The 24,291-nt window shown below is 51.0% G+C and overlaps 1 protein-coding gene across 1 annotated transcript in view; it reads right to left on the bottom strand.

Moving 5' to 3' along the window:
• The window catches only part of LOC144102186 (uncharacterized), a 36,754-nt gene extending 31,270 nt beyond the window's left edge, over positions 1-5,484 (bottom strand). The window contains exon 1 of the mRNA XM_077635502.1: positions 5,374-5,484. Coding sequence (XP_077491628.1) covers positions 5,374-5,440 — 67 coding nt within the window. The 5' untranslated portion in view covers positions 5,441-5,484. The remainder of the gene's footprint in view (positions 1-5,373) is intronic.
• Between the last annotated feature and the right edge of the window lie 18,807 nt (positions 5,485-24,291).

Below are 24,291 nucleotides of genomic sequence, written 5' to 3'. Positions count from 1 at the left end.
ACTCCTGCTCATTGACCAATGTCATCCTCCGGCGGGAAAACTCTCTTAATTGCTCAACTTGTAGTGATTTGTAACGTCATGGAAGGACACCAGCCCATCTCTTGTGAACCCCCACGAAACAGCCGACCCACCTGCTCGGTTTAAGAAATCTCGAGCTTTTGCGTGAGCCGCCTCGTTCCCTGGATTTCTGGAGTGCGCTGGTACCCATACCACCTCAGCCCTTTTAATACCTCCACGTTTGACTCGGCTCAAATGCCGAGCCGCCGCAGCACATATCTTTCACCTCGCAAAATTGCATATGGCTGTTTTCGAGTCACTGAAAATCAGATAAGCCTTAGTACTAGCTATTGCTAGAGCGATAGCCGTCTCGGAGGACCTGGTTCTGACCATCCCGGAAGCGGTCTAGCGTCCCCGCGCGTCCACTGCCGTTATCGCAAATGCTTAATTATATTAATAATTGGCTTCTGGGGAAAGAAAATGGCGCAGTATCTGTCTCATATATCGTTGGACACCTGAACCGCGCCGTAAGGGAAGGGATAAAGGAGGGAGTGAAAGGAGATAATAACTATAATTGGTTTTGGGGGAAAAGAAATGGCGCAGTATCTGTCTCATATCGTTGGACACCTGAACCGCGCCGTAAGGGAAGGTATAAAGGAGGGAGTGAAAGAAGAAAGGAAGAAAGAGGTGCCGTAGTGGAGGGCTCCGGAATAATTGCGACCACCTGGGGATTTTTAGTGTGCACCGACATCGCAAAGCACACGGGCGCCTTAGCGTTTTGCCCCCATAAAAACGCAGCCGCCGGGGTCGGATTCGAACCGGGGTACTCCGGATCAGTAGACGAGCGCCCTAACCACTGAGCCACCGCGGCGGGTGCAAATGCTTGCCTGTCTTCACAATCAGCATTCGAATTTCCCATACTTAATAATAATAATAATAATTGGTTTTTGGCGGAAAGGAAATGGCGCAGTATCTGTCTCATATATCGTTGGACACCTGAACCGCGCCGTAAGGGAAGGGATAAAGGAGGGAGTGAAAGAAGAAAGAGAGAAATAGGTGCCGTAGAGGAGGGCTCCGGAATAATTTCGACCACCTGGGGATCTTTAACGTGCACTGACATCGCACAGCACACGGGCGCCTTAGCGTTTTTCCTCCATAAAAACGCAGCCGCCGCGTTCGGGATCGAACCCGGGAACTCCGGATCAGTAGTCGAGCGCCCTAACCACTGAGCCACCACGGCGGGTTCCCATACTTTGCAGAGAGCGCTTTCGCCCTCGCCTTTTTTGTGTCTTGATAATGCACCGGAGGCATGTTTTTGAAGCGAAAAGCTACACTACGCTAGATAAAGCTGTCGTCGCGTAGGCCGCGGAATGACCTTGAACGACCTTCAGCCCAACCAGTTTTATTTCTTCCTTACGGCGCTGCTCGGGTGTCCACGGATATATGTGAGGCAGTTACTTCGCCATTCCCTTTCCTCAAAACCAATCTTCAAATTTCTTCGAAAGAAAAGGCATGGCGCATAACCTTCCCCTCTGGGACTGTGGACACCTGTCGCGCTTTAACCTATATGGCTGGCGGTAGTGACAGGTGTGCTCTGCATGCGTTGGCATTCACAAAGTTGTAGCAGAAACGCGGCACTGAAGCTATAGACCGTCGGCGTTCATTGTGTTCATTGGCGTTGGCATTGACATTGACAACGTTCTAGACTCCGATGATTTTGAGGAAAGGAAGGGCGCATAACTCGATCCCTAGGTTAGTGGACGCCTCAATCGTGCTTTGAGGTATACGTGGCGGTGGTGAGAGAGAGATTTGGGCTGCATGCATTAGCGCTGACAACGTTGTGGAAGACACGAGGCACTGCAGCAATAGGCCGCAGCGTTCATTGCGTGACCAACCTCTCGCGGTAAACCATTAATTTAACTGCCACCTGTCAGGGTGGCAGGGCGGGCGCACTGCGTATCCAGTGTGCGGAACGCACTCAACGTTACAGACACCAAGGAGCGTCTATTTGCCCGATACACAACAGCTTTCGCTCTCTAATCAGGTTCAGCAGTAGTTGAACCGCAGCTAATTTTCTGGAAATGGTTTGATGTACAACCCCTTGCGTACCGCCTTCATGAGCTGTATTTTCCTATCTCCCCCTGGTGGTTCCACCTCTATGTCAATCTTGTCTGGAATGTTTCGCCCAGCCCCTGTTTTCGAGAGCCTAGCCATCTGCATCTTATAGATGCGCCGCCTTTAACTCATCCAATGTGTTGTGCACCCCCGACCCATTAAACGTTCCGTCGATGCATTGTTCGGTAGGCCCACAGCAGCCTTGTACGCTTTCCTGATCGTAGCTTCAGCCTTATACCTCTCTCCGGGACATCCAGCTTATGAAAAAGAAGCGCATACACCACCCTGCTTACAATGAACGCCTGCATCAGCTTGCACTGGATCTTCGGGACTTCAGCGACCGGCATCCCCCCTCACTTCCAGTGGAGGCGGCGGGACGCAGCGCCTCGCGTGTATTCCTCTGGGTCTGTCCCGCACCACAAGCAACTCCGACTTGGGTTGCGAGCAAGATAGTCCAGCCTCCCAGCAAGCTCCTCTTTAACATTTACTGCCCGCTGCAGCGTCTCTTTCAGCTGGCCATCACTGCCCCCGGTAATCCATAACGCAATATCGTCCGCGTGCATAAAACATGTGTTTTGGCCACGGAATCTCCTCCAGCCTCGGCGGCAACGTATTTAAAGCAAGATTAAACAGGAACGGCGACAGCACAGAACCCTGCGGCGCCCCTCCCCCCCCCCCCCTCCAGAGGGAAGGAATCGGACCTAATTTCCCCCACCGAAATTTCCGCAGTTCTACCGTTAAGGAAATATTTAATATATCGGAAGGTCCAGCCTCCGGGTTTATGTCCTAAAGGTTGTTTAAAACCGGCTCGTGGGCCTCATTATCGAAAGCCTTATTCAGGTCGAGTCCCAAAATGGTTTTAGTTCCCGTATTGTACCCTGGGTCCACAATGTCCCTCTTAAGCTGTATCATAACGTCTCGCGCTGACAAGTTGGCCCTAAATGAAATCACTGTGGGTGGGAGCAGCTCACCATATTCTACATAGTCCCGAAGCCTGGTGACAACCACATGGTCCATCAGCTGCCAAACACAAGAGGTCTGCGATATGGGGCGCATATTCTCTATGCACGGCTTCTTACGGGGCTTGAGAATAAAAGTGATTCTAGCATGTTTCCACTCTGGCAGTATACCTCTCCTTCACACCAGCATGTATTCATGAAGTCTGTGAGTGCTTCTTTCACTCCCTCCTTTATCCCTTCCCTTACGGCGCGGTTCAGGTGTCCAACGATATATGAGACAGATACTGCGCCATTTCCTTTCCACCAAAAACCAATTATTATTATTCAACCGACTCGTAATCAAATTTTCTCAAAACCTTATTCGCCACTCCGTCTGGTCCGGCCCCTGACGTGGTGCGGAGCTGCCTCATGGCAAATTTTACTTCCGAAAGCGCAAAATCCGCTGCCATTTCAAGGCAGTGGTGCATCCCTTAACCGCTGAAAGGAATGGAATGAGAACTCCCAGGGACATAAGAATGTAAAGTTGAAGATGACCACTTGCCCACATACGGGCATTAACCCACTAACACTATCGCATCCATTCCTTAAGGAAGAGTTTAAGTGCCCCAACCAATTGTTCTTCGGATTTTGAAATGCACTGATTACATTTTGCAAGGGTAACGTTCTCGGTAATCCAATTATGATAATGGAGCACGAGGGCGTTTTTACATTTAGCCTCCATTGAAATGTGCCGTCCAGGCCAGTATTCAATCAGGCGTTCGTGCTCTCAGCAGCCGGGCGCACACAGTTTCACCAAATTACAGAAACGCTGCTACTCGTCGACGAACAGGACAGCTGTATGCGAGAACAGAGCATCATTGACTTCCCTCTGATGATGTAAGCAGTTTTCACACCACACGCACATGGCCAGAACCCATCGCAGCAGGGTACCGACTGCAAACACTGCGCCAAATCTAATGGGCTTTTTTAAAGCGAAACCTTTACTGGCGTAGTGAAACTAAGGTTATCGGCGCCGCAATTTGACCCTCAGGTATGGGAGTGGTGAAGGTGTGGCAGCCACGTGACATGCGACGTCACTCGCCACCGCCGAACGTTGGTGCCGATCGCTGCCTTGGCACCTGTGGCCCCGTGACTAACTACATGACTCGCCGTTTGCTGGAAAAATGAGCTGGCGGCGCTCTCGCGGCATTCGCAATAATAATAATAATTGGTTTTGGGGGAAAGGAAATGGCGCATTATCTTCCTCATATATCGTTGGGCACCTGAACCGCGTCGTAAGGGAAGGGATCAAGGAGGGAGTGAAAGAAGAAAGGAAGAGAAAGGTGCCGTAGTGGAGGGCTCCGGAATAATTTAGACCACCTGGGAATCTTTAACGGGCACTGATATCGCACAGCACTCAGGTGCCTTAGCGTTTTGCCTCCATAAAAACGCAGCCGCCGCGGTCGGGTTCAAACTCGGAAACTCCGGCTCAGTAGCCGAGCACCTAACCACTGAGCCACCGCAGCTAGGCTGCAGTTGGCACCGCGGCGCATTGCAGTTTGCAGTTCTCGCTACGGATGGAGCGAGTCGGCCGGAGCCGTCTACGTCGTCGGGACGATTTCGCTGAACAACGCTAAACAGCCGCACATGCAAATGAATCTTCGCACTGATCATGCCTGACCATGGATCTGAAATAGACTCGAGACGTGTTTATTTCAAGACCACTGAGGTGACTGAAGCCGCAAAGCAGTACGCCACACACAACCGCCAGACAAGGCTTCGCATGAACGTTTACAGCAAAAGCGGATCGAAGTTATCGCAACACCGATACAACTAATCGCATAACACCAGGAGTTTAGCGTAGACGCAACGTTGAGCAGGTTGTGCACTCCGCGTCAGTCGCCGCACTCCCAACATGCACGCACAACGTTGTAGTACATAGTCTCGCGTAAAAGCTCCCAACTAGTGAAAACTTGCCAGTGGGAACTTGTTACAGCACAGGCGGCTACAGGTAGAATTACCGAAAATCTACGATATTACGATATGTCCATTTTGTGTCGCTTTTTGCGGGAAACATGATGGGAAATCAAAAACGGTTTTACAGAACCGGAAACACCGTCCACATAAGTTGTCACCAGCTCTCATAGATAGCAGAAGATCATCTAACAACGCTAACTCTTCCAGCATTTCCAATTATGGTCTTTTATGGCTCACCGCGATGTTAAGAGCTCGAGCCTCGTAGAGCGCGGTGTCATTGCACGCCAAACCTAAATGTCAGGCGGCCTAAGCCAGCACTGCGGTCGAGCAAGCGTTCAATCCTTACCTTGTACGGACGCCGTGACGCTGTGCCTCGCCCGAGAACTTCTCCTGAACATTCGACGACGGAACATTGACTCAATAGCACAGTCGTGCCTAAGCCAACCACTGGCTCTTAATGAACGGGCCCTGTTCCTTGCGCGAGCTGCGTGCCGAGTGAGTGATGACGATGATGTCCTCACGCTTCATGGCAACAACAACATACCCACGGCGTGGGATATTGGCCTGGGTGCATTGCGGAAACAAACGCACTCGTGGACAAGGAGTAGAACATTTGGTCAATTTTGTGTGAAGACTAGAATTTGTACAAAAAAATGAAAAAAGAAACGGAAAAGAAAAAGCAGTGAATTTTCTGTCTAGCAGAGGAATCTAGTTGATGGAATCATGCAGTCGTGAATGCAATCGCGCACTGGTTTCAGGTCATATCTGGTGCTTGCCACGAAGGAGAGGAGAATAGGAATAGATAGTGGAAGCCCTAGTCGAGCGAGAGGGATCACCAAGTAAATTCTACGGAGAGAAGCAAACCGCCGGCAGAAGAGGAAAAAGAAATGTATGGACTCAATTTCGCCACAAGACTCGCAAAGGTTGGTCATAGATAGCTCCGATCGACGTAAATAAGGATTTAGTCGCGGTATTCTGCAGCGCAAGCGAGTAATGGACACCTCACATTCCCTTGAACAGCACATCCTCACATTCCAAGCAAATTTCAGGTGTTGAAAATCCGCTGCAACAAGGCTAATCGCTCAAGTAGTGGAGACGCTGGCATTGTTGACAGCGTGCTATCTGTAGTCAAGTTCACAATATTTAGGACGAACGTGACAATAGGTGCGCCAAGGGCGCACTTTGCTACAAAATCAGCCCTCTCATTAGAAGCGATGGCCATATTCGATTTTCCAGTCCCGGACTTCTTGCTGACATGTCTCGGCTTCCGCTGTGACAAAAAACTCCGTCTTGGTCACATGACCTACTTGGGAGGGACTGCTTGCGGGCTCGCCGCCGCAGCCTGGCTCCTTACCGTAGTCTGCTAGCAGATGACGCGACGCAGGGGCGAACGCAGTTCTTTCGCAGCGACGCCGCCCGTATGTTTGTCTCCTGACGTCCATGTGATATTTAATATTGGCACCAGAGGCGCGAATTATTCACTCCTACTTGCCAATGAAGCATGGGAATCCACTAGCTCCCTGTATATATTTTGAAAATAAAGTTTTTCAGTCAGTGGAATGCCTGAATGCCAAGCGTAGCGATAGCGTGAGGCGGACCACCCGCCGCCAGCATGGCCAAGTAGACGCCTGCGTTACACTGAACTAGAATATTCTAGTTCACTATACCTGCGTGGTCCCAGCCTACGGAGGCGTTGTCACAGCCCACGAGCAAATAGCCCTGGACTAGGTGCATTGTAAATAAAGGTTGTTTACCACCACCACCACAAGAACAGCTTCCCTACCCCGAAAAGACAATCTACAGATTGTTCCGCAATTAAACACGAGCCGTAGAATGCTCCTCTCAGCTAAGCCAGTAAATTGTTCGAGCTCTAACCTCGGAGATAAATGGCATTTGGCGGGCAGAATTGTTTTACACCGCATTTCTTTGGAGAGGAGAACGAGGAAAAAACTTTTATTGCTATATTAAGCAGAGGTGTTAGCGGCTTCCGGATGTCTTCATCCCTTGGGCTGAAGTCCCGGTTGATGCGGCGGTTGGTTCCCTTGTTCCAGGGCCCCACTGAGCCGTGCCACCTCGTGCTGCACTAGTCCTCTTTGGACCGACAGCTCGCTGCTGGTGAGCAGGCCCTCCCACTGTTCCGCATTGGGCTCTTTTAACTTATGGAAGGAGAAGTTGTTCTTCCATTCCTATGTGATGTGGTATAACGTGGGAGTTGCCCCGCACCACGTGCATGTGTCCGCGTATTGGTTCGGATACATTTTGTGGAGTGTGTGTAAGTTGTGGAAGGTTCCTGTCTGCAGTCCTCGCCAGGCGACTGCTTCGTGTTGTGTTAAGAGTGGGTGTGGCGGGGGATACGTTATTCTCCTGCCTCTGTGATAATTCAGTATCTCCGCGAACGTTGGCTCCACCGTCGTGGTGGGTTCCGATTCCGTTGATGTATCCGCTCGGTTATTAAGCTCGCGAGCTTGATCATCGGCCCTCTGGTTCCCCTTCACTCCGGCGTGTCCCGGTACCCAGGAAATCTTATGTTGTATTGGTGTGCTCGGGGGCCCTGCTTGGAGGATTATGCGCAGCGCCCCTTTGCTGACTCTACCTGCGGTGTAGTGTCTGCATGCCGTTTTTGAGTTTGTGAGAATTGTGAGCGACTCGTTCATACGGTACCCTTCCGCTACCGTTAGAGCTACGGCGGCTTCTTCCCCCTCGGATACCCTACAGCCTCTCAGTGTTGCGCAGGTGATCATGTCACCTTTGTGGCTCACCTCCACTGACGCAACTCTGTGTTCTTTAGAGTTTCTGTTCCACGGATGTAGGGCCGCATCCGTATATACTACGTTCTTGTCATTCGCGAAGTGCTTTTCTACATATTCTGCCCTTGCGGCTCGCCTTGCCGCGTGCAAGTTTGGGTCCATGTTCCCAGGTAGGGGCCACACCCTGATGGTTTGGCGAATGTAATCAGATGCTCGCTTCCCTATCCTCTGTTTCGTTACTGGTGTATCCCAACCTTAGGAGGAGCGCTCGGCCGGTGGTCGACTGCTGGAGCCTATACAGCTGTGCATCGCGCTGCGCTTCTTTCAGTTCTTCGGAGGTGTTGTGGATTCCCAGCTTTAGCAGTTTTTCGTTCGACGTATTCCTTGGCAGCTTCAACACCGTCTTGAATGCCTTTCCGATTAGTGTGTCTGCTTGTTCTTTTTCATGTTGTGGTAGGGAAGCGAGTATGTGGTGCGGCTGACCACTAGGCTCTTGACCGGCTTGATTGTGTCGCTTTCCTTCATGCCGTGCCTTCTCTGCGATACACTGGTAATCATTCTGCTGACTTGCTGCGTTCATTGTTGGAGGAGGCGTAGGGTGTGGCTGCACCTTTTGCCGCACTGGATACACATTCCTAGGACCCTTATCATGCTGCGTTCTGGGAGAACTTGCCCTTCTAGCCGTATTTCGATCTTCTCATTGGATGGCTTTTTGCCGACGCGCAGACCTCCGATTTTTCGGTACAGCATGCGAGTCCTCTCTCTCTCTCTGACATATCGTTCGACGCATGTCGCCGCTTGCTGGATTAGTTCTTTCTGGCCTAGCGATCCGTGGTTGATCCAAATCGTGATATCATCCGCATACATAGCATGCTGGATTCCCTCGATTCGGCTCAGCTCGCGGGCTAGTCCGATCATGGCTATGTTGAAAAGGACAGGTGAGATTACGGATCCCTGCGGGGTGCCTTTGGCGTTTCAAAGACATCGCTCCGCAGGTCTCCCAGTCCCACCATTGCCGTGCGGTTCGTCAGGAATGCCCTCACGTAGTCGTGTACTCTTTTGCCGCAGTGGGTGATGGTTAGTCCCTCCATGATGGCGCTGTGGCTGACGTTATCGAACGCGCCCTTGATGTCTAGCGCCATTATGGTGTTCTCTCCTGTCTTGGGGATGGTGTCGATTACCTCCTCCTTGATTTGCAGGAGGATATCCTGCGTCGACAGGTTCGCTCTGAAGCCGAACATGCTGTGCGGGTACAGATCTTTGTATTCGAGGTGCTGTTGTATTCTACTCGTGATTATCTTTTCGTAGAGCTTGCCCAGGAACGGCGTTAGTGAGATGGGCCGCAAGTTCTCTATTTGTAGCTTCTCGCCGGGTTTGGGTATCATTACCACCTCCGCGTGTTTCCGTGCTTTAGGCACCGGTCCCACTAGCCACTGCGCGTTGAGGTAGTCCGTGAGTCGGACTACCGCTTCGTCGCTGAGGTTGCGAATTAGGGAGTTTTTAATCTTGTCTCCTCCGGCTGCCGTGTTTTTAGTCACGACCCTGATCGCTGCGTATACCTCTTCCTTCGTTATTTTTCTGTCGAGGTGCGGGTTTTCCTTCCCTTTATACTCTTATTTATATCCCTGTGGCTTGTCAGTGCCGTAGCACTTCTTGACCGCCGCGAGGATCTCTTCGTCCGTTACATCGAATTTGTGAATTAATCTTTGTATGGCTTTGCCGCTTTCTGCTTTTGTCTTGGTTGGGTCCATGAGGGCCTTGAGCATCTGCCATGTTTTGGCAGTGCTGAGCGTGCCGTTCAGCGAGCTGCTGAATTGCTCCCACCCTTGCCTGGCCAGCTGTGTCGCGTACTCCTCCGCATTTTGTGTAATCTCCACGATCTTCTTTTGCAGCTTCCTGTTTAGTTTCTGCTGCTTCCACCTTTTCGTGAGTCTGCGTCTTGCCTCCCATAGCCTGAGTAGCTGTGGGTTCACTTCCGGTGTAGCTTCTGTTCTGTCACTTTCCTGCGTATGTTGCTACTGTATTTGTCTGAGTCTCCACTCCTCTATTGAGGTAGTTTCGCCCTGGAGCTGTCTGCTATTGCTTCTGAAGGCGTCCCAGTCCGTGATGTGGGCTGTTCCTATCTTCCACTTTATGTTTTCTGCCTCCAGCGTTACTTTTAGCACGTAGTGGTCGCTTCCTATGTTTTCCAGCAGGTTCTCCCACTCGGCCTGCCACGCTCCCCTAACAAAGGTTAGGTCTGGACAGGTGTCGCGGCTAACGCTGTTGCCTAGTCGCGTTGGCTGATTTTGGTCCGTTAGCAGGGTGCAGTTTGTATTTTCTGCTGCAACGCATATTAGTTGCCTCTTTTTCTCGTCTTTCTTGTGGCCCCAGCTAGGGTCCCTCGCATTGAAGCCCCCAGCAATGAGGAGTGTGTTTGACTTTGCTAGGTTGCCCGCTTCAGCGAAAAGGTTGCTAAAATTTCCACTTTTCTGCTTGGGTGGACTATATATGTTTACTAGGAAGGTGTTTTTCGCTTTGTGTTTCCTTTTGGGTATGATTTCCGTAATTACGCGCTCAATTCCCGTGTCTGCAATTTCATCATGTGCTATGGTAACTAGGTTTTTGTTAATTAGGGTCGCTGTGCGTCCACTTTCCTGACATTGATATCCTTCTTGATCTAGAAATGTTCTTTTGCGCAAATAAAACGACACACGAGAAAGGCGACACACACACACAAGCGCAAACTGTCAACTGGCTTTATTGGCGGAAGGCCACACCTTATAAAGGCCGAAGGGTGGGGTGATATTCCATGAAAAAAAAAGAAAGAAAGAATGAGATAACAAAACAAGGTGCGAGAAAGCCACTAAAGCAGAACGCATGCGCGGGCAGACATGCGTAAGACATGAAAAGAAACATTTGTGAAAAATTAACAGTAACTGTGAAGAATGTGTGGCCCGGTTTGAAGAGACGAAGGTTCTTGGCAAGAGTAGAGATAAGACGGCACGGATTAGCCTAGAAGCCTATCATATAAAGAAACTTGGTGGCGAGTGCATCAGCGAACCCTCTTTATCTCTGTTCGCGGCTGAGATCGCCTTTTTTAAAGCGGCTAACTGTTAATTTTTCACAAATGTTTCTTTTCATGTCTTACGCATGTCTGCCCGCGCATGCGTTCTGCTTTAGTGGCTTTTTCGCACCTTGTTTTGTTATCTCATTCTTTCTTTTTTTTTCATGGAATATCACCCCACCCTTCGGCCTTTATAAGGTGTGGCCTTCCGCCAATAAAGCCAGTTGACAGTTTGCGCTTGTGTGTGTGTGTCGCCTTTCTCGTGTGTCGTTTTATTTGCGCAAAAGAACATTTCTAGATCAAGAAGGATATCAATGTCAGGAAAGTGGACGCACAGCGACCCTAATTAACAAAAACCTAGTTACCATAGCACATGATGAAATTGCAGACACGGGAATTGAGCTCGTAATTACGGAAATCATACCCAAAAGGAAACACAAAGCGAAAAGCACCTTCCTAGTAAACATATATAGTCCACCCAAGCAGAAAAGTGGAAATTTTAGCAAACTTTTCGCTGAAGCGGGCAACCTAGCAAAGTCAAACACACTCCTCATTGCCGGGGGCTTCAATGCGAGGGACCCTAGCTGGGGCTACCAGAAAGACGAGAAAAAGAGGCAACTAATATGCGTTGCAGCAGAAAATACAAACTGCACCTTGCTAACGGACCAAAATCAGCCAACGCGACTAGGCAACAGCGTTAGCCGCGACACCTGTCCAGACCTAACCTTTGTTAGGGGAGCGTGGCAGGCCGAGTGGGAGAACCTGCTGGAAAACCTAGGAAGCGACCACTACGTGCTAAAAGTAACGCTGGAGGCAGAAAACATAAAGTGGAAGATAGGAACAGCCCACATCACGGACTGGGACGCCTTCAGAAGCAATAGCAGACAGCTCCAGGGCGAAACTACCTCAATAGAGGAGTGGAGACTCAGACAAATACAGTAGCAACATACGCAGGAAATTGACAGAACAGAAGCTACACCGGAAGTGAACCCACAGCTACTCAGGCTATGGGAGGCAAGACGCAGACTCACGAAAAGGTGGAAGCAGCAGAAACTAAACAGGAAGCTGCAAAAGAAGATCGTGGAGATTACACAAAAAGCGGAGGAGTACGCGACACAGCTGGCCAGGCAAGGGTGGGAGCAATTCAGCAGCTCGCTGAACGGCACGCTCAGCACTGCCAAAACATGGCAGATGCTCAAGGCCCTCATGGACCCAACCAAGACAAAAGCAGAAAGTGGCAAAGCCATACAAAGATTAATTCACAAATTCGATGGAACGGACGAAGAGATCCTCGCGGCGGTCAAGAAGTGCTACGGCACTGACAAGCCACAGGGATATAAATAAGAGTATAAAGGGAAGGAAAACCCGCACCTCGACAGAAAAATAACGAAGGAAGAGGTATACGCAGCGATCAGGGTCGTGACTAAAAACACGGCAGCCGGAGGAGACAAGATTAAAAACTCCCTAATTCGCAACCTCAGCGACGAAGCGGTAGTCCGACTCACGGACTACCTCAACGCGCAGTGGCTAGTGGGAACGGTGCCTAAAGCACGGAAACACGCGGAGGTGGTAATGATATCCAAACCCGGCGAGAAGCTACAAATAGAGAACTTGCGGCCCATCTCACTAACGCCGTTCCTGAAAAGCTCTACGAAAAGATAATCACGAGTAGAATACAACAGCACCTCGAATACGAAGATCTGTACCCGCACAGCATGTTCGGCTTCAGAGCGAACCTGTCGACGCAGGATATCCTCCTGCAAATCAAGGAGGAGGTAATCGACACCATCCCCAAGACAGGAGAGAACACCATAATGGCGCTAGACATCAAGGGCGCGTTCGATAACGTCAGCCACAGCGCCATCATGGAGGGACTAACCATCACCCACTGCGGCAAAAGAGTACACGACTACGTGAGGGAATTCCTGTCGAACCGCACGGCAATGGTGGGACTGGGAGACCTGCGGAGCGATGTCTTTGAAACGCCAAAGGCACCCCGCAGGGATCCGTAATCTCACCTGTCCTTTTCAACATAGCCATGATCGGACTAGCCCGCGAGCTGAGCCGAATCGAGGGAATCCAGCATGCTATGTATGCGGATGATATCACGATTTGGATCAACCACGGATCGCTAGGCCAGAAAGAACTAATCCAGCAAGCGGCGACATGCGTCGAATGATATGTCAGAGAGAGAGAGAGAGGACTCGCATGCTGTACCGAAAAATCGGAGGTCCTGCGCGTCGGCAAAAAGCCATCCAAAGAGAAGATCGAAATACGGCTAGAAGGGCAAGTTCTCCCAGAACGCAGCATGATAAGGGTCCTAGGAATGTGTATCCAGTGCGGCAGAAGGTGCTGCCACACCCTACGCCTCCTCCAACAATCAACGCAGCAAGTCAGCAGAATGATTACCAGTGTATCGCAGAGAAGGCACGGCATGAAGGAAAGCGACACAATCAAGCCGGTCAAGAGCCTAGTGGTCAGCCGCACCACATACTCGCTTCCCTACCACAACATGAAAAAGAACAAGCAGACACACTAATCGGAAAGGCATTCAAGACGGTGTTGAAGCTGCCAAGGAATACGTCGAACGAAAAACTGCTAAAGCTGGGAATCCACAACACCTCCGAAGAACTGAAAGAAGCGCAGCGCGATGCACAGCTGTATAGGCTCCAGCAGTCGACCACCGGCCGAGCGCTCCTCCTAAGGTTGGGATACACCAGTAACGAAACAGAGGATAGGGAAGCGAGCATCTGATTACATTCGCCAAACCATCAGGGTGTGGCCCCTACCTGGGAACATGGACCCAAACTTGCACGCGGCAAGGCGAGCCGCAAGGGCAGAATATGTAGAAAAGCACCTCGCGAATGACAAGAACGTAGTATATACGGATGCGGCCCTACATCAGTGGAACAGAAACTCTAAAGAACACAGAGTTGCGTCAGTGGAGGTGAGCCACAAAGGTGACATGATCACCTGCGCAACACTGAGAGGCTGTAGGGTATCCGAGGGGGAAGAAGCCGCCGTAGCTCTAACGGTAGCGGAAGGGTACCGTATGAACGAGTCGCTCACAATTCTCACAAACTCAAAAACGGCATGCAGACACTACACCGCAGGTAGAGTCAGCAAAGGGGCGCTGCGCATAATCCTCCAAGCAGGGCCCCCGAGCACACCAATACAACATAAGATTTCCTGGGTACCGGGACACGCCGGAGTGAAGGGGAACCAGAGGGACGATGATCTAGCTCGCGAGCTTACTAACCGAGCGGATACATCAACGGAATCGGAACCCACCACGACGGTGGAGCCAACGTTCGCGGAGATACTGAATTATCACAGAGGCAGGAGAATAACGTATCCCCCGCCACACCCACTCTTAACACAACACGAAGCAGTCGCCTGGCGAGGACTGCAGACAGGAACCTTCCACAACTTACACACACTCCACAAAATGTATCCGAAGCAATACGCGGACACATGCACGTGGTGCGGGGCAACTCCCACGTTATACCACATCACATAGGAATGGAAGAACAACTTCTCCTTCCATAAGTTAAAAGAGCCCAATGCGGAACAGTGGGAGGGCCTGCTCACCAGCAGCGAGCTGTCGGTCCAAAGAGGACTAGTGCAGCACGAGGTGGCACGGCTCAGTGGGGCCCTGGAACAAGGGAACCAACCGCCGCATCAACCGGGACTTCAGCCCAAGGGATGAAGACATCCGGAAGCCGCTAACACCTCTGCTTAATATAGCAATAAAAGTTTTTTCCTCGTTCTCCTCTCCAAAGAAATGCGGTGTAAAACAATTCTGCCCGCCAAATGCCATTTATCTCCGAGGTTAGAGCTCGAACAATTTACTGGCTTAGCTGAGAGGAGCATTCTACGGCTCGTGTTTAATTGCGGAACAATCTGTAGATTGTCTTTTCGGGGTAGGGAAGCTGTTCTTGTGGTGGTGGTGGTAAACAACCTTTATTTACAATGCACCTAGTCCAGGGCTATTTGCTCGTGGGCTGTGACAACGCCTCCGTAGGCTGGGACCACGCAGGTATAGTGAACTAGAATATTCTAGTTCAGTGTAACGCAGGCGTCTACTTGGCCATGCTGGCGGCGGGTGGTCCGCCTCACGCTATCGCTACGCTTGGCATTCAGGCATTCCACTGACTGAAAAACTTTATTTTCAAAATATATACAGGGAGCTAGTGGATTCCCATGCTTCATTGGCAAGTAGGAGTGAATAATTCGCGCCTCTGGTGCCAATATTAAATATCACATGGACGTCAGGAGACAAACATACGGGCGGCGTCGCTGCGAAAGAACTGCGTTCGCCCCTGCGTCGCGTCATCTGCTAGCAGACTACGGTAAGGAGCCAGGCTGCGGCGGCGAGCCCGCAAGCAGTCCCTCCCAAGTAGGTCATGTGACCAAGACGGAGTTTTTTGTCACAGCGGAAGCCGAGACATGTCAGCAAGAAGTCCGGGACTGGAAAATCGAATATGGCCATCGCTTCTAATGAGAGGGCTGATTTTGTAGCAAAGTGCGCCCTTGGCGCACCTATTGTCACGTTCGTCCTAAATATTGTGAACTTGACTACAGATAGCACGCTGTCAACAATGCCAGCGTCTCCACTACTTGAGCGATTAGCCTTGTTGCAGCGGATTTTCAACACCTGAAATTTGCTTGGAATGTGAGGATGTGCAGTTCATGGGAATGTGAGGTGTCCATGACTGGCTTGCGCTGCAGAATACCGCGACTAAATCTTTATTTACGTCGGTCGGAGCTATCTATGACCAACCTTTGCGAGTCTTGTGGCGAAATTGAGCCCATACATTTCTTTTTCCTCTTCTGCCGGCGGCTTGCTTCTCTCCGTAGAATTTACTTGGTGATCCCTCTCGCTCGACTAGGGCTTCCACTATCTATTCCTATTCTCCTCTCCTTCGTGGCAAGCACCAGATATGACCTGAAACCAGTGCGCGATTGCATTCACGACTGCATGATTCCATCAACTAGATTCCTCTGCTAGACAGAAAATTCACTGCTTTTTCTTTTCCGTTTCTTTCTTTCATTTTTTTTGTACAAATTCTAGTGTTCACACAAAATTGACCAAATGTTCTACTCCTTGTCCACGAGTGCGTTTGTTTCCGCAATGCACCCTGGCCAATATCCCACGCTGTGGGTATGTTGTTGTTGCCATGAAGCGTGAGGACATCATCGTCATCACTCACTCGGCACGCAGCTCGCGCAAGGAACAGGGCCCGTTCATTAAGAGCCAGTGGTTGGCTTAGACACGACTGTGCTGTTGAGTCAATGTTCCGTCGTCGAATGTTCAGGAGAAGTTCTCGGGCGAGGCACAGCGTCACGGCGTCCGTACAAGGTAAGGATTGAACGCTTGCTCGACCGCGGTGCTGGCTTAGGCCGCCTGACATTTAGGTTTGGCGTGCAATGACACCACGCTCTACGAGGCTCGACCTCTTAACATCGCGGTGAGCCATAAAAGACCATAATTGGAAATGCTGGAAGAGTTAGCGTTGTTAGATGATCTTCTGCTATCTATGAGAGCTGGTGACAACTTATGTGGACGGTGTTTCCGGTTCTGTAAAACCGTTTTTGATTTCCCATCATGTTTCCCGCAAAAAGCGACACAAAATCGACATATCGTAATATCGTAGATTTTCGGTAATTCTACCTGTAGCCGCCTGTGCTGTAACAAGTTCCCACTGGCAAGTTTTCACTAGTTGGGAGCTTTTACGCGAGACTATGTACTACAACGTTGTGCGTGCATGTTGGGAGGGCGGCGACTGACGCGGAGTGCACAACCTGCTCAACGTTGCGTCTACGCTAAACTCCTGGTGTTATGCGATTAGTTGTACCGGTGTTGCGATAACTTCGATCCGCTTTTGCTGTAAACGTTCAGGCGAAGCCTTGTCTGGCGGTTGTGTGTGGCGTACTGCTTTGCGGCTTCAGTCACCTCAGTGGTCCTGAAATAAACACGTCTCGAGTCTATTTCAGATCCATGGTCAGGCATGATCAGTGCGAAGATTCATTTGCATGTGCGGCTGTTTAGCGTTGTTCAGCGAAATCGTCCCGACGACGTAGACGGCTCCGGCCGACTCGCTCCATCCGTAGCGAGAACTGCAAACTGCAATGCGCCGCGGTGCAAACTGCAGCCCAGCTGCGGTGGCTCAGTGGTTAGGTGCTCGGCTACTGAGCCGGAGTTTCCGAGTTTGAACCCGACCGCGGCGGCTGCATTTTTATGGAGGCAAAACGCTAAGGCACCTGAGTGCTGTGCGATGTCAGTGCCCGTTAAAGATTCCCAGGTGGTCGAAATTATTCCGGAGCCCTCCACTACGGCACCTTTCTCTTCCTTTCTTCTTTCACTCCCTCCTTGATCCCTTCCCTTACGACGCGGTTCAGGTGCCCAACGATATATGAGGAAGATAATGCGGCATTTCCTTTCCCCCAAAACCAATTATTATTATTAATGCGAATGCCGCGAGAGCGCCGCCAGCTCATTTTTCCAGCAAACGGCGAGTCATGTAGTTAGTCACGGGGCCACAGGTGCCAAGGCAGCGATCGGCACCAACGTTCGGCGGTGGTGAGTGACGTCGCATGTCACGTGGCTGCCACACCTTCACCACTCCCATACCTGAGGGTCAAATTGCCGCGTCGATAACCTTAGTTTCACTACGCCAGTAAAGGTTTCGCTTTAAAAAAAGCCCATTAGATTTAGCGCAGTGTTTGCAGTCGGTACCCTGCTGCGATGGGTTCTGGCCATGTGCGTGTGGTGTGAAAACTGCTTACATCATCAGAGGGAAGTCAATGATGCTCTGTTCTCGCATACAGCTGTCCTGTTCGTCGACGAGTAGCGGCGTTTCTGTAATTTGGTGAAACTGTGTGCGCCCGGCTGCTGAGAGCACGAACGCCTGATTGAATACTGGCCTCGACGGCACATTTCAATGGAGGCTAAATGTAAAAACGCCCTTGTGCTCCATTATCATAATTGGATTACCGAGAAAGTTACCCTTGCAAAAAGTAATCAGTGCATTTCAAAATCCGAAGAACAATTGGTTGGGGCACTTAAACTCTTCCTTAAGGAATGGATGCGATAGTGTTAGTGGGTTAATGCCCGTATGTGGGCAAGTGGTCATCTTCAACTTTACATTCTTATGTCCCTGGGAGTTCTCATTCCATTCATTTCAGCGGTTAAGGGATGCACCACTGCCTTGAAATGGCAGCGGATTTTGCGCTTTCGGAAGTAAAATTTGCCATGAGGCAGCTCCGCACCACGTCAGGGGCCGGACCAGACGGAGTGGCGAATAAGGTTTTGAGGAAATTTGATTACGAGTCGGTTCGGGCACTCACAGACTTCATGAATACATGCTGGTGTGAAGGAGAGGTATACTGCCAGAGTGGAAACATGCTAGAATCACTTTTATTCTCAAGCCCCGTAAGAAGCCGTGCATAGAGAATATGCGCCCCATATCGCAGACCTCTTGTGTTTGGCAGCTGATGGACCATGTGGTTGTCACCAGGCTTCGGGACTATGTAGAATATGGTGAGCTGCTCCCACCCACAGTGATTTCATTTAGGGCCAACTTGTCAGCGCGAGACGTTATGATACAGCTTAAGAGGGACATTGTGGACCCAGGGTACAATACGGGAACTAAAACCATTTTGGGACTCGACCTGAATAAGGCTTTCGATAATGAGGCCCACGAGCCGGTTTTAAACAACCTTTAGGACATAAACCCGGAGGCTGGACCTTCCGATATATTAAATATTTCCTTAACGGTAGAACTGCGGAAATTTCGGTGGGGGAAATTAGGTCCGATTCCTTCCCCCTGGAGGGGGGGGGGGGGGGGGGAGGGGCGCCGCAGGGTTCTGTGCTGTCGCCGTTCCTGTTTAATCTTGCTTTAAATACGTTGCCGCCGAGGCTGGAGGAGATTCCGTGGCCAAAACACATGTTTTATGCACGCGGACGATATTGCGTTATGGATTACCGGGGGCAGTGATGGCCAGCTGAAAGAGACGCTGCAGCGGGCAGTAAATGTTAAAGAGGAGCTTGCTGGGAGGCTGGACTATCTTGCTCGCAACCCAAGTCGGAGTTGCTTGTGGTGCGGGACAGACCCAGAGGAATACACGCGAGGCGCTGCGTCCCGCCGCCTCCACTGGAAGTGAGGGGGGATGCCGGTCGCTGAAGTCCCGAAGATCCAGTGCAAGCTGATGCAGGCGTTCATTGTAAGCAGGGTGGTGTATGCGCTTCTTTTTCATAAGCTGGATGTCCCGGAGAGAGGTATAAGGCTGAAGCTACGATCAGGAAAGCGTACAAGGCTGCTTTGGGCCTACCGAACAATGCATCGACGGAACGTTTAATGGGTCGGGGGTGCACAACACATTGGATGAGTTAAAGGCGGCGCATCTATAAGATGCAGATGGCTAGGCTCTCGAAAACAGGGGCTGGGCGAAACATTCCAGACAAGATTGACATAGAGGTGGAACCACCAGGGGGAGATAGGAAAATACAGCTCATGAAGGCGGTACGCAAGGGGTTGTACATCAAACCATTTCCAGAAAATTAGCTGCGGTTCAACTACTGCTGAACCTGATTAGAGAGCGAAAGCTGTTGTGTATCGGGCAAATAGACGCTCCTTGGTGTCTGTAACGTTGAGTGCGTTCCGCACACTGGATACGCAGTGCGCCCGCCCTGCCACCCTGACAGGTGGCAGTTAAATTAATGGTTTACCGCGAGAGGTTGGTCACGCAATGAACGCTGCGGCCTATTGCTGCAGTGCCTCGTGTCTTCCACAACGTTGTCAGCGCTAATGCATGCAGCCCAAATCTCTCTCTCACCACCGCCACGTATACCTCAAAGCACGATTGAGGCGTCCACTAACCTAGGGATCGAGTTATGCGCCCTTCCTTTCCTCAAAATCATCGGAGTCTAGAACGTTGTCAATGTCAATGCCAACGCCAATGAACACAATGAACGCCGACGGTCTATAGCTTCAGTGCCGCGTTTCTGCTACAACTTTGTGAATGCCAACGCATGCAGAGCACACCTGTCACTACCGCCAGCCATATAGGTTAAAGCGCGACAGGTGTCCACAGTCCCAGAGGGGAAGGTTATGCGCCATGCCTTTTCTTTCGAAGAAATTTGAAGATTGGTTTTGAGGAAAGGGAATGGCGAAGTAACTGCCTCACATATATCCGTGGACACCCGAGCAGCGCCGTAAGGAAGAAATAAAACTGGTTGGGCTGAAGGTCGTTCAAGGTCATTCCGCGGCCTACGCGACGACAGCTTTATCTAGCGTAGTGTAGCTTTTCGCTTCAAAAACATGCCTCCGATGCATTATCAAGACACAAAAAAGGCGAGGGCGAAAGCGCTCTCTGCAAAGTATGGGAACCCGCCGTGGTGGCTCAGTGGTTAGGGCGCTCGACTACTGATCCGGAGTTCCCGGGTTCGATCCCGAACGCGGCGGCTGCGTTTTTATGGAGGAAAAACGCTAAGGCGCCCGTGTGCTGTGCGATGTCAGTGCACGTTAAAGATCCCCAGGTGGTCGAAATTATTCCGGAGCCCTCCTCTACGGCACCTATTTCTCTCTTTCTTCTTTCACTCCCTCCTTTATCCCTTCCCTTACGGCGCGGTTCAGGTGTCCAACGATATATGAGACAGATACTGCGCCATTTCCTTTCCGCCAAAAACCAATTATTATTATTATTATTAAGTATGGGAAATTCGAATGCTGATTGTGAAGACAGGCAAGCATTTGCACCCGCCGCGGTGGCTCAGTGGTTAGGGCGCTCGTCTACTGATCCGGAGTACCCCGGTTCGAATCCGACCCCGGCGGCTGCGTTTTTATGGGGGCAAAACGCTAAGGCGCCCGTGTGCTTTGCGATGTCGGTGCACACTAAAAATCCCCAGGTGGTCGCAATTATTCCGGAGCCCTCCACTACGGCACCTCTTTCTTCCTTTCTTCTTTCACTCCCTCCTTTATACCTTCCCTTACGGCGCGGTTCAGGTGTCCAACGATATGAGACAGATACTGCGCCATTTCTTTTCCCCCAAAACCAATTATAGTTATTATCTCCTTTCACTCCCTCCTTTATCCCTTCCCTTACGGCGCGGTTCAGGTGTCCAACGATATATGAGACAGATACTGCGCCATTTTCTTTCCCCAGAAGCCAATTATTAATATAATTAAGCATTTGCGATAACGGCAGTGGACGCGCGGGGACGCTAGACCGCTTCCGGGATGGTCAGAACCAGGTCCTCCGAGACGGCTATCGCTCTAGCAATAGCTAGTACTAAGGCTTATCTGATTTTCAGTGACTCGAAAACAGCCATATGCAATTTTGCGAGGTGAAAGATATGTGCTGCGGCGGCTCGGCATTTGAGCCGAGTCAAACGTGGAGGTATTAAAAGGGCTGAGGTGGTATGGGTACCAGCGCACTCCAGAAATCCAGGGAACGAGGCGGCTCACGAAAAAGCTCGAGATTTCTTAAACCGAGCAGGTGGGTCGGCTGTTTCGTGGGGGTTCACAAGAGATGGGCTGGTGTCCTTCCATGACGTTACAAATCACTACAAGTTGAGCAATTAAGAGAGTTTTCCCGCCGGAGGATGACATTGGTCAATGAGCAGGAGTCTGCGTGGAGGAGAAGACTTCAAACGAGATATTTCCTCAGTTCTTGTATACTCAGCAAAATATGTCCGTAAGAGGTGAAGCCGGAGTGTAAATGGTGCAGGGACCTGGCGACATATGATCATATTCTGTGGGAATGCAATAAATAGCAGCTCCCTGTGGCTCTACTCCAATATCCTTCTCTTGAGCAATGGGAGGCCGTACGTGTTGGGCAGTTCAGACCCGGCCGTCCAGGGCCGTGGAGTGGGCCGCCCGGGTCGCCGTCAATTGAGGACTGATGACCATCTAGTACGGAACCATCTACACGCGCTTTTGGCGAAATAAAGTTTTCTCACTCTACTCCACTCAGCGACCCAAGTTGCTCTTCCCGAAGAAGCTCTCGCAATCAACCATTAATTTAACTGCCACCTGCCGGTTTGATTAGTTTTCTGACAATCCAATGGGTAGGTTGCGAGATGGCTGTCTAGGCCACCTATACTCCGCCCTATTTATCGCTCACCGCTCTGACAGCGCCGACGCCGGATTTGCTGCTCAACGGGGCCTCGCTATCGCGTTTAATTCCATTAATTCAGGTAATGAATTACTTAAAACGCGTTGTGTGCAACTCAGCGAGTCAGTCCATAAGCAGGTTTAGGGCGTTAAAGCCTGCACGCCATAATTGTTTTTCGTAGGAAATGCTCCGTAACCGTCACGCTTCTTAATGGACGCCGCTATACGGCGCTGTGACGGAAAGGAGCGAAAGAAGAAAAAGATGCCGTATAGTGTTGTGTGGTAACCTTATCTGTACGAATATTTTAGATGGTGGCTTGTGTAGGGCCCGCTCGCGGGCCGACCACTCAAATTTAATCTGGAGCGAAGGCATTATGCTCGACATGGGGGAGAGCGGCTATCATTACAGCACAGATTGACACAGCGCAACGGAACGAGGACGAGAAGAAAACACTGGACACAGCGCCCGTCCTGTTTTTTGTGTTTTCTTCTTCTCGTCTTCGTTCCGCTACGCAGTGTCAATCTGTGTCGTAGAAAGTATGAACCAACTATCCCGCACCAGAATCCTCTTGTGTCGTTGCAGCTCACTCGCCCTCCTCATTCTCTTCGAAAGCGACCCCTGCCCGACTGCCATGCACAACAGGCGGGTGTTCACGCCTGTGCGACAAAAAGGCAGGGGGGCTCCCTCGAGATGCGGAAAGGCGGTGGCCCGTTTGAAGCAATCATCGCGTCTTTCTGGGCGACACAGTAATCAGCGCTGAAGGCTTGCGGTAACTTTACTCCCATTTTCGGATTGCTTCACGGAGAAACCGGGCAGACCCGGCTTGCTTCAGCGCGAGATTGAAACGGGTGATGCGCTCCCTTTCAGGTGCAACCCGAGGCTGTTAAGTGAGCCTAAGAGACAGCTTCTCTACTGTTCCCTTGACGAGACGATTGCTACCGGTGCGGTGAGACCCTCGCAAAGTCCCTAGGCGTCACCAGTGGCTCTAGCACCGAATGAAGATGGATAAGGCAGGCTGTGTGTTGATTACCGAAAGCTCAACTCGGTGACGCCTATGGTTGCGTACCCTTTCCAGTAGATCCAGGCTGTGATGTACGCGTTAAGGAACGCGAGGTTCTTCACAGTCCTAGATGCAAGCAGAGGGTACCTGAAGATTGAGGTGGCCGGAGGTGACATTCAGAAAACCGCATTCACCTGCCACCGCGGGCTCTTCGAATTTACTCGGCTCCCGTTTGGTTTGTCTAACGTCCCGAGCACGTTCATGCGACTGATGGACACCGTGCTGGACGATGCAAGGTTCAACTACGCCATGGCGTAATTCGACGAGGTTGTGATATTCTCACAGTCGTTCAATGAGCATCTCATTCACTGAATTCCGTTCTCGAAAGCATGAGGAATGCTGGTCTAACCATCAATCCAAACAAAGTGCAGTTGGCATCGAAAAGAGTGAACCTCTTCGGATTTGTCGTGGATGATGGCACATTGAGACCGAATGACGACAAACTGCAGGCAATTCTGAACTACCCCTGCCCGATGGATGTGAAAAGCCTGCAGAGGTTTTGGGGCTGTTTGCATTCTACAGGTAATTCATCCCGCGCTGCTCGGAGCATGCAAGGCCGCTGAATCTGCTGTTGCGCAAAGGCTCGAAGTGTGTCTGGGGCAAGGAACAGACTGACGCATTTGTGGCCTTGGCTCGCGCGATAGCCAATACCGCTAGTCTGCGCCTCGCCAACCTGAACAAGCAGTTTGTCTTGCAGACAGATGCTACATACATGTGAACTGCACAGGCACCAGCACCTTACCCCCAGGAAAGCAGCTGCAATAAGATTTAACTTAATTTACTCCGCAGCACACCACTCGAGCACTCTAGACAAGTGTGATCGACTCTGTACATTGTGGGTTTAATTGGGAAGGTATATACGTTCTCCGCACTTAAACCGCGGCTGACAGTTCAAAACCGCCAGACCCCACCTCGCGATCGCGTATGCTACCGAGCGCACGCCAACCACGGCGGGCCTTGCTCTGAGGGAACAACGGAACGACACATTGACTGACACAAACATGCATTTATTGCTACAACAACAATAACGCCAGCTAGCAACAAGATATGCTAATGAATCGAGTTCGTCCAACTCACCAGCAAGGTTCCGAGCAAATGTTCGCCCACGCTAGGGCAAGGGATACTGCGAAGGCTGGACGGGACAAAATAAGAGAGCGGGTCTCCCTGTCGCTTCCTCGCCCCGCTGGCGAAGAGCGGACCCGCGAGCGACCCGTCCGCTCGCGCCGACGATCCCAGCCGAAGCGCCTCATGCCTTCTCATGCCCTCTCCCGCGTGCGAGCAGTCTCTCGCGCT

This window comes from Amblyomma americanum, chromosome 1, assembly GCF_052857255.1.
Source record: "Amblyomma americanum isolate KBUSLIRL-KWMA chromosome 1, ASM5285725v1, whole genome shotgun sequence".
NCBI classification, from domain to species: domain Eukaryota; kingdom Metazoa; phylum Arthropoda; class Arachnida; order Ixodida; family Ixodidae; genus Amblyomma; species Amblyomma americanum.
Note: the sequence above shows the minus strand (reverse complement) of the source record. Positions and strands in the feature narration are given on the sequence as shown.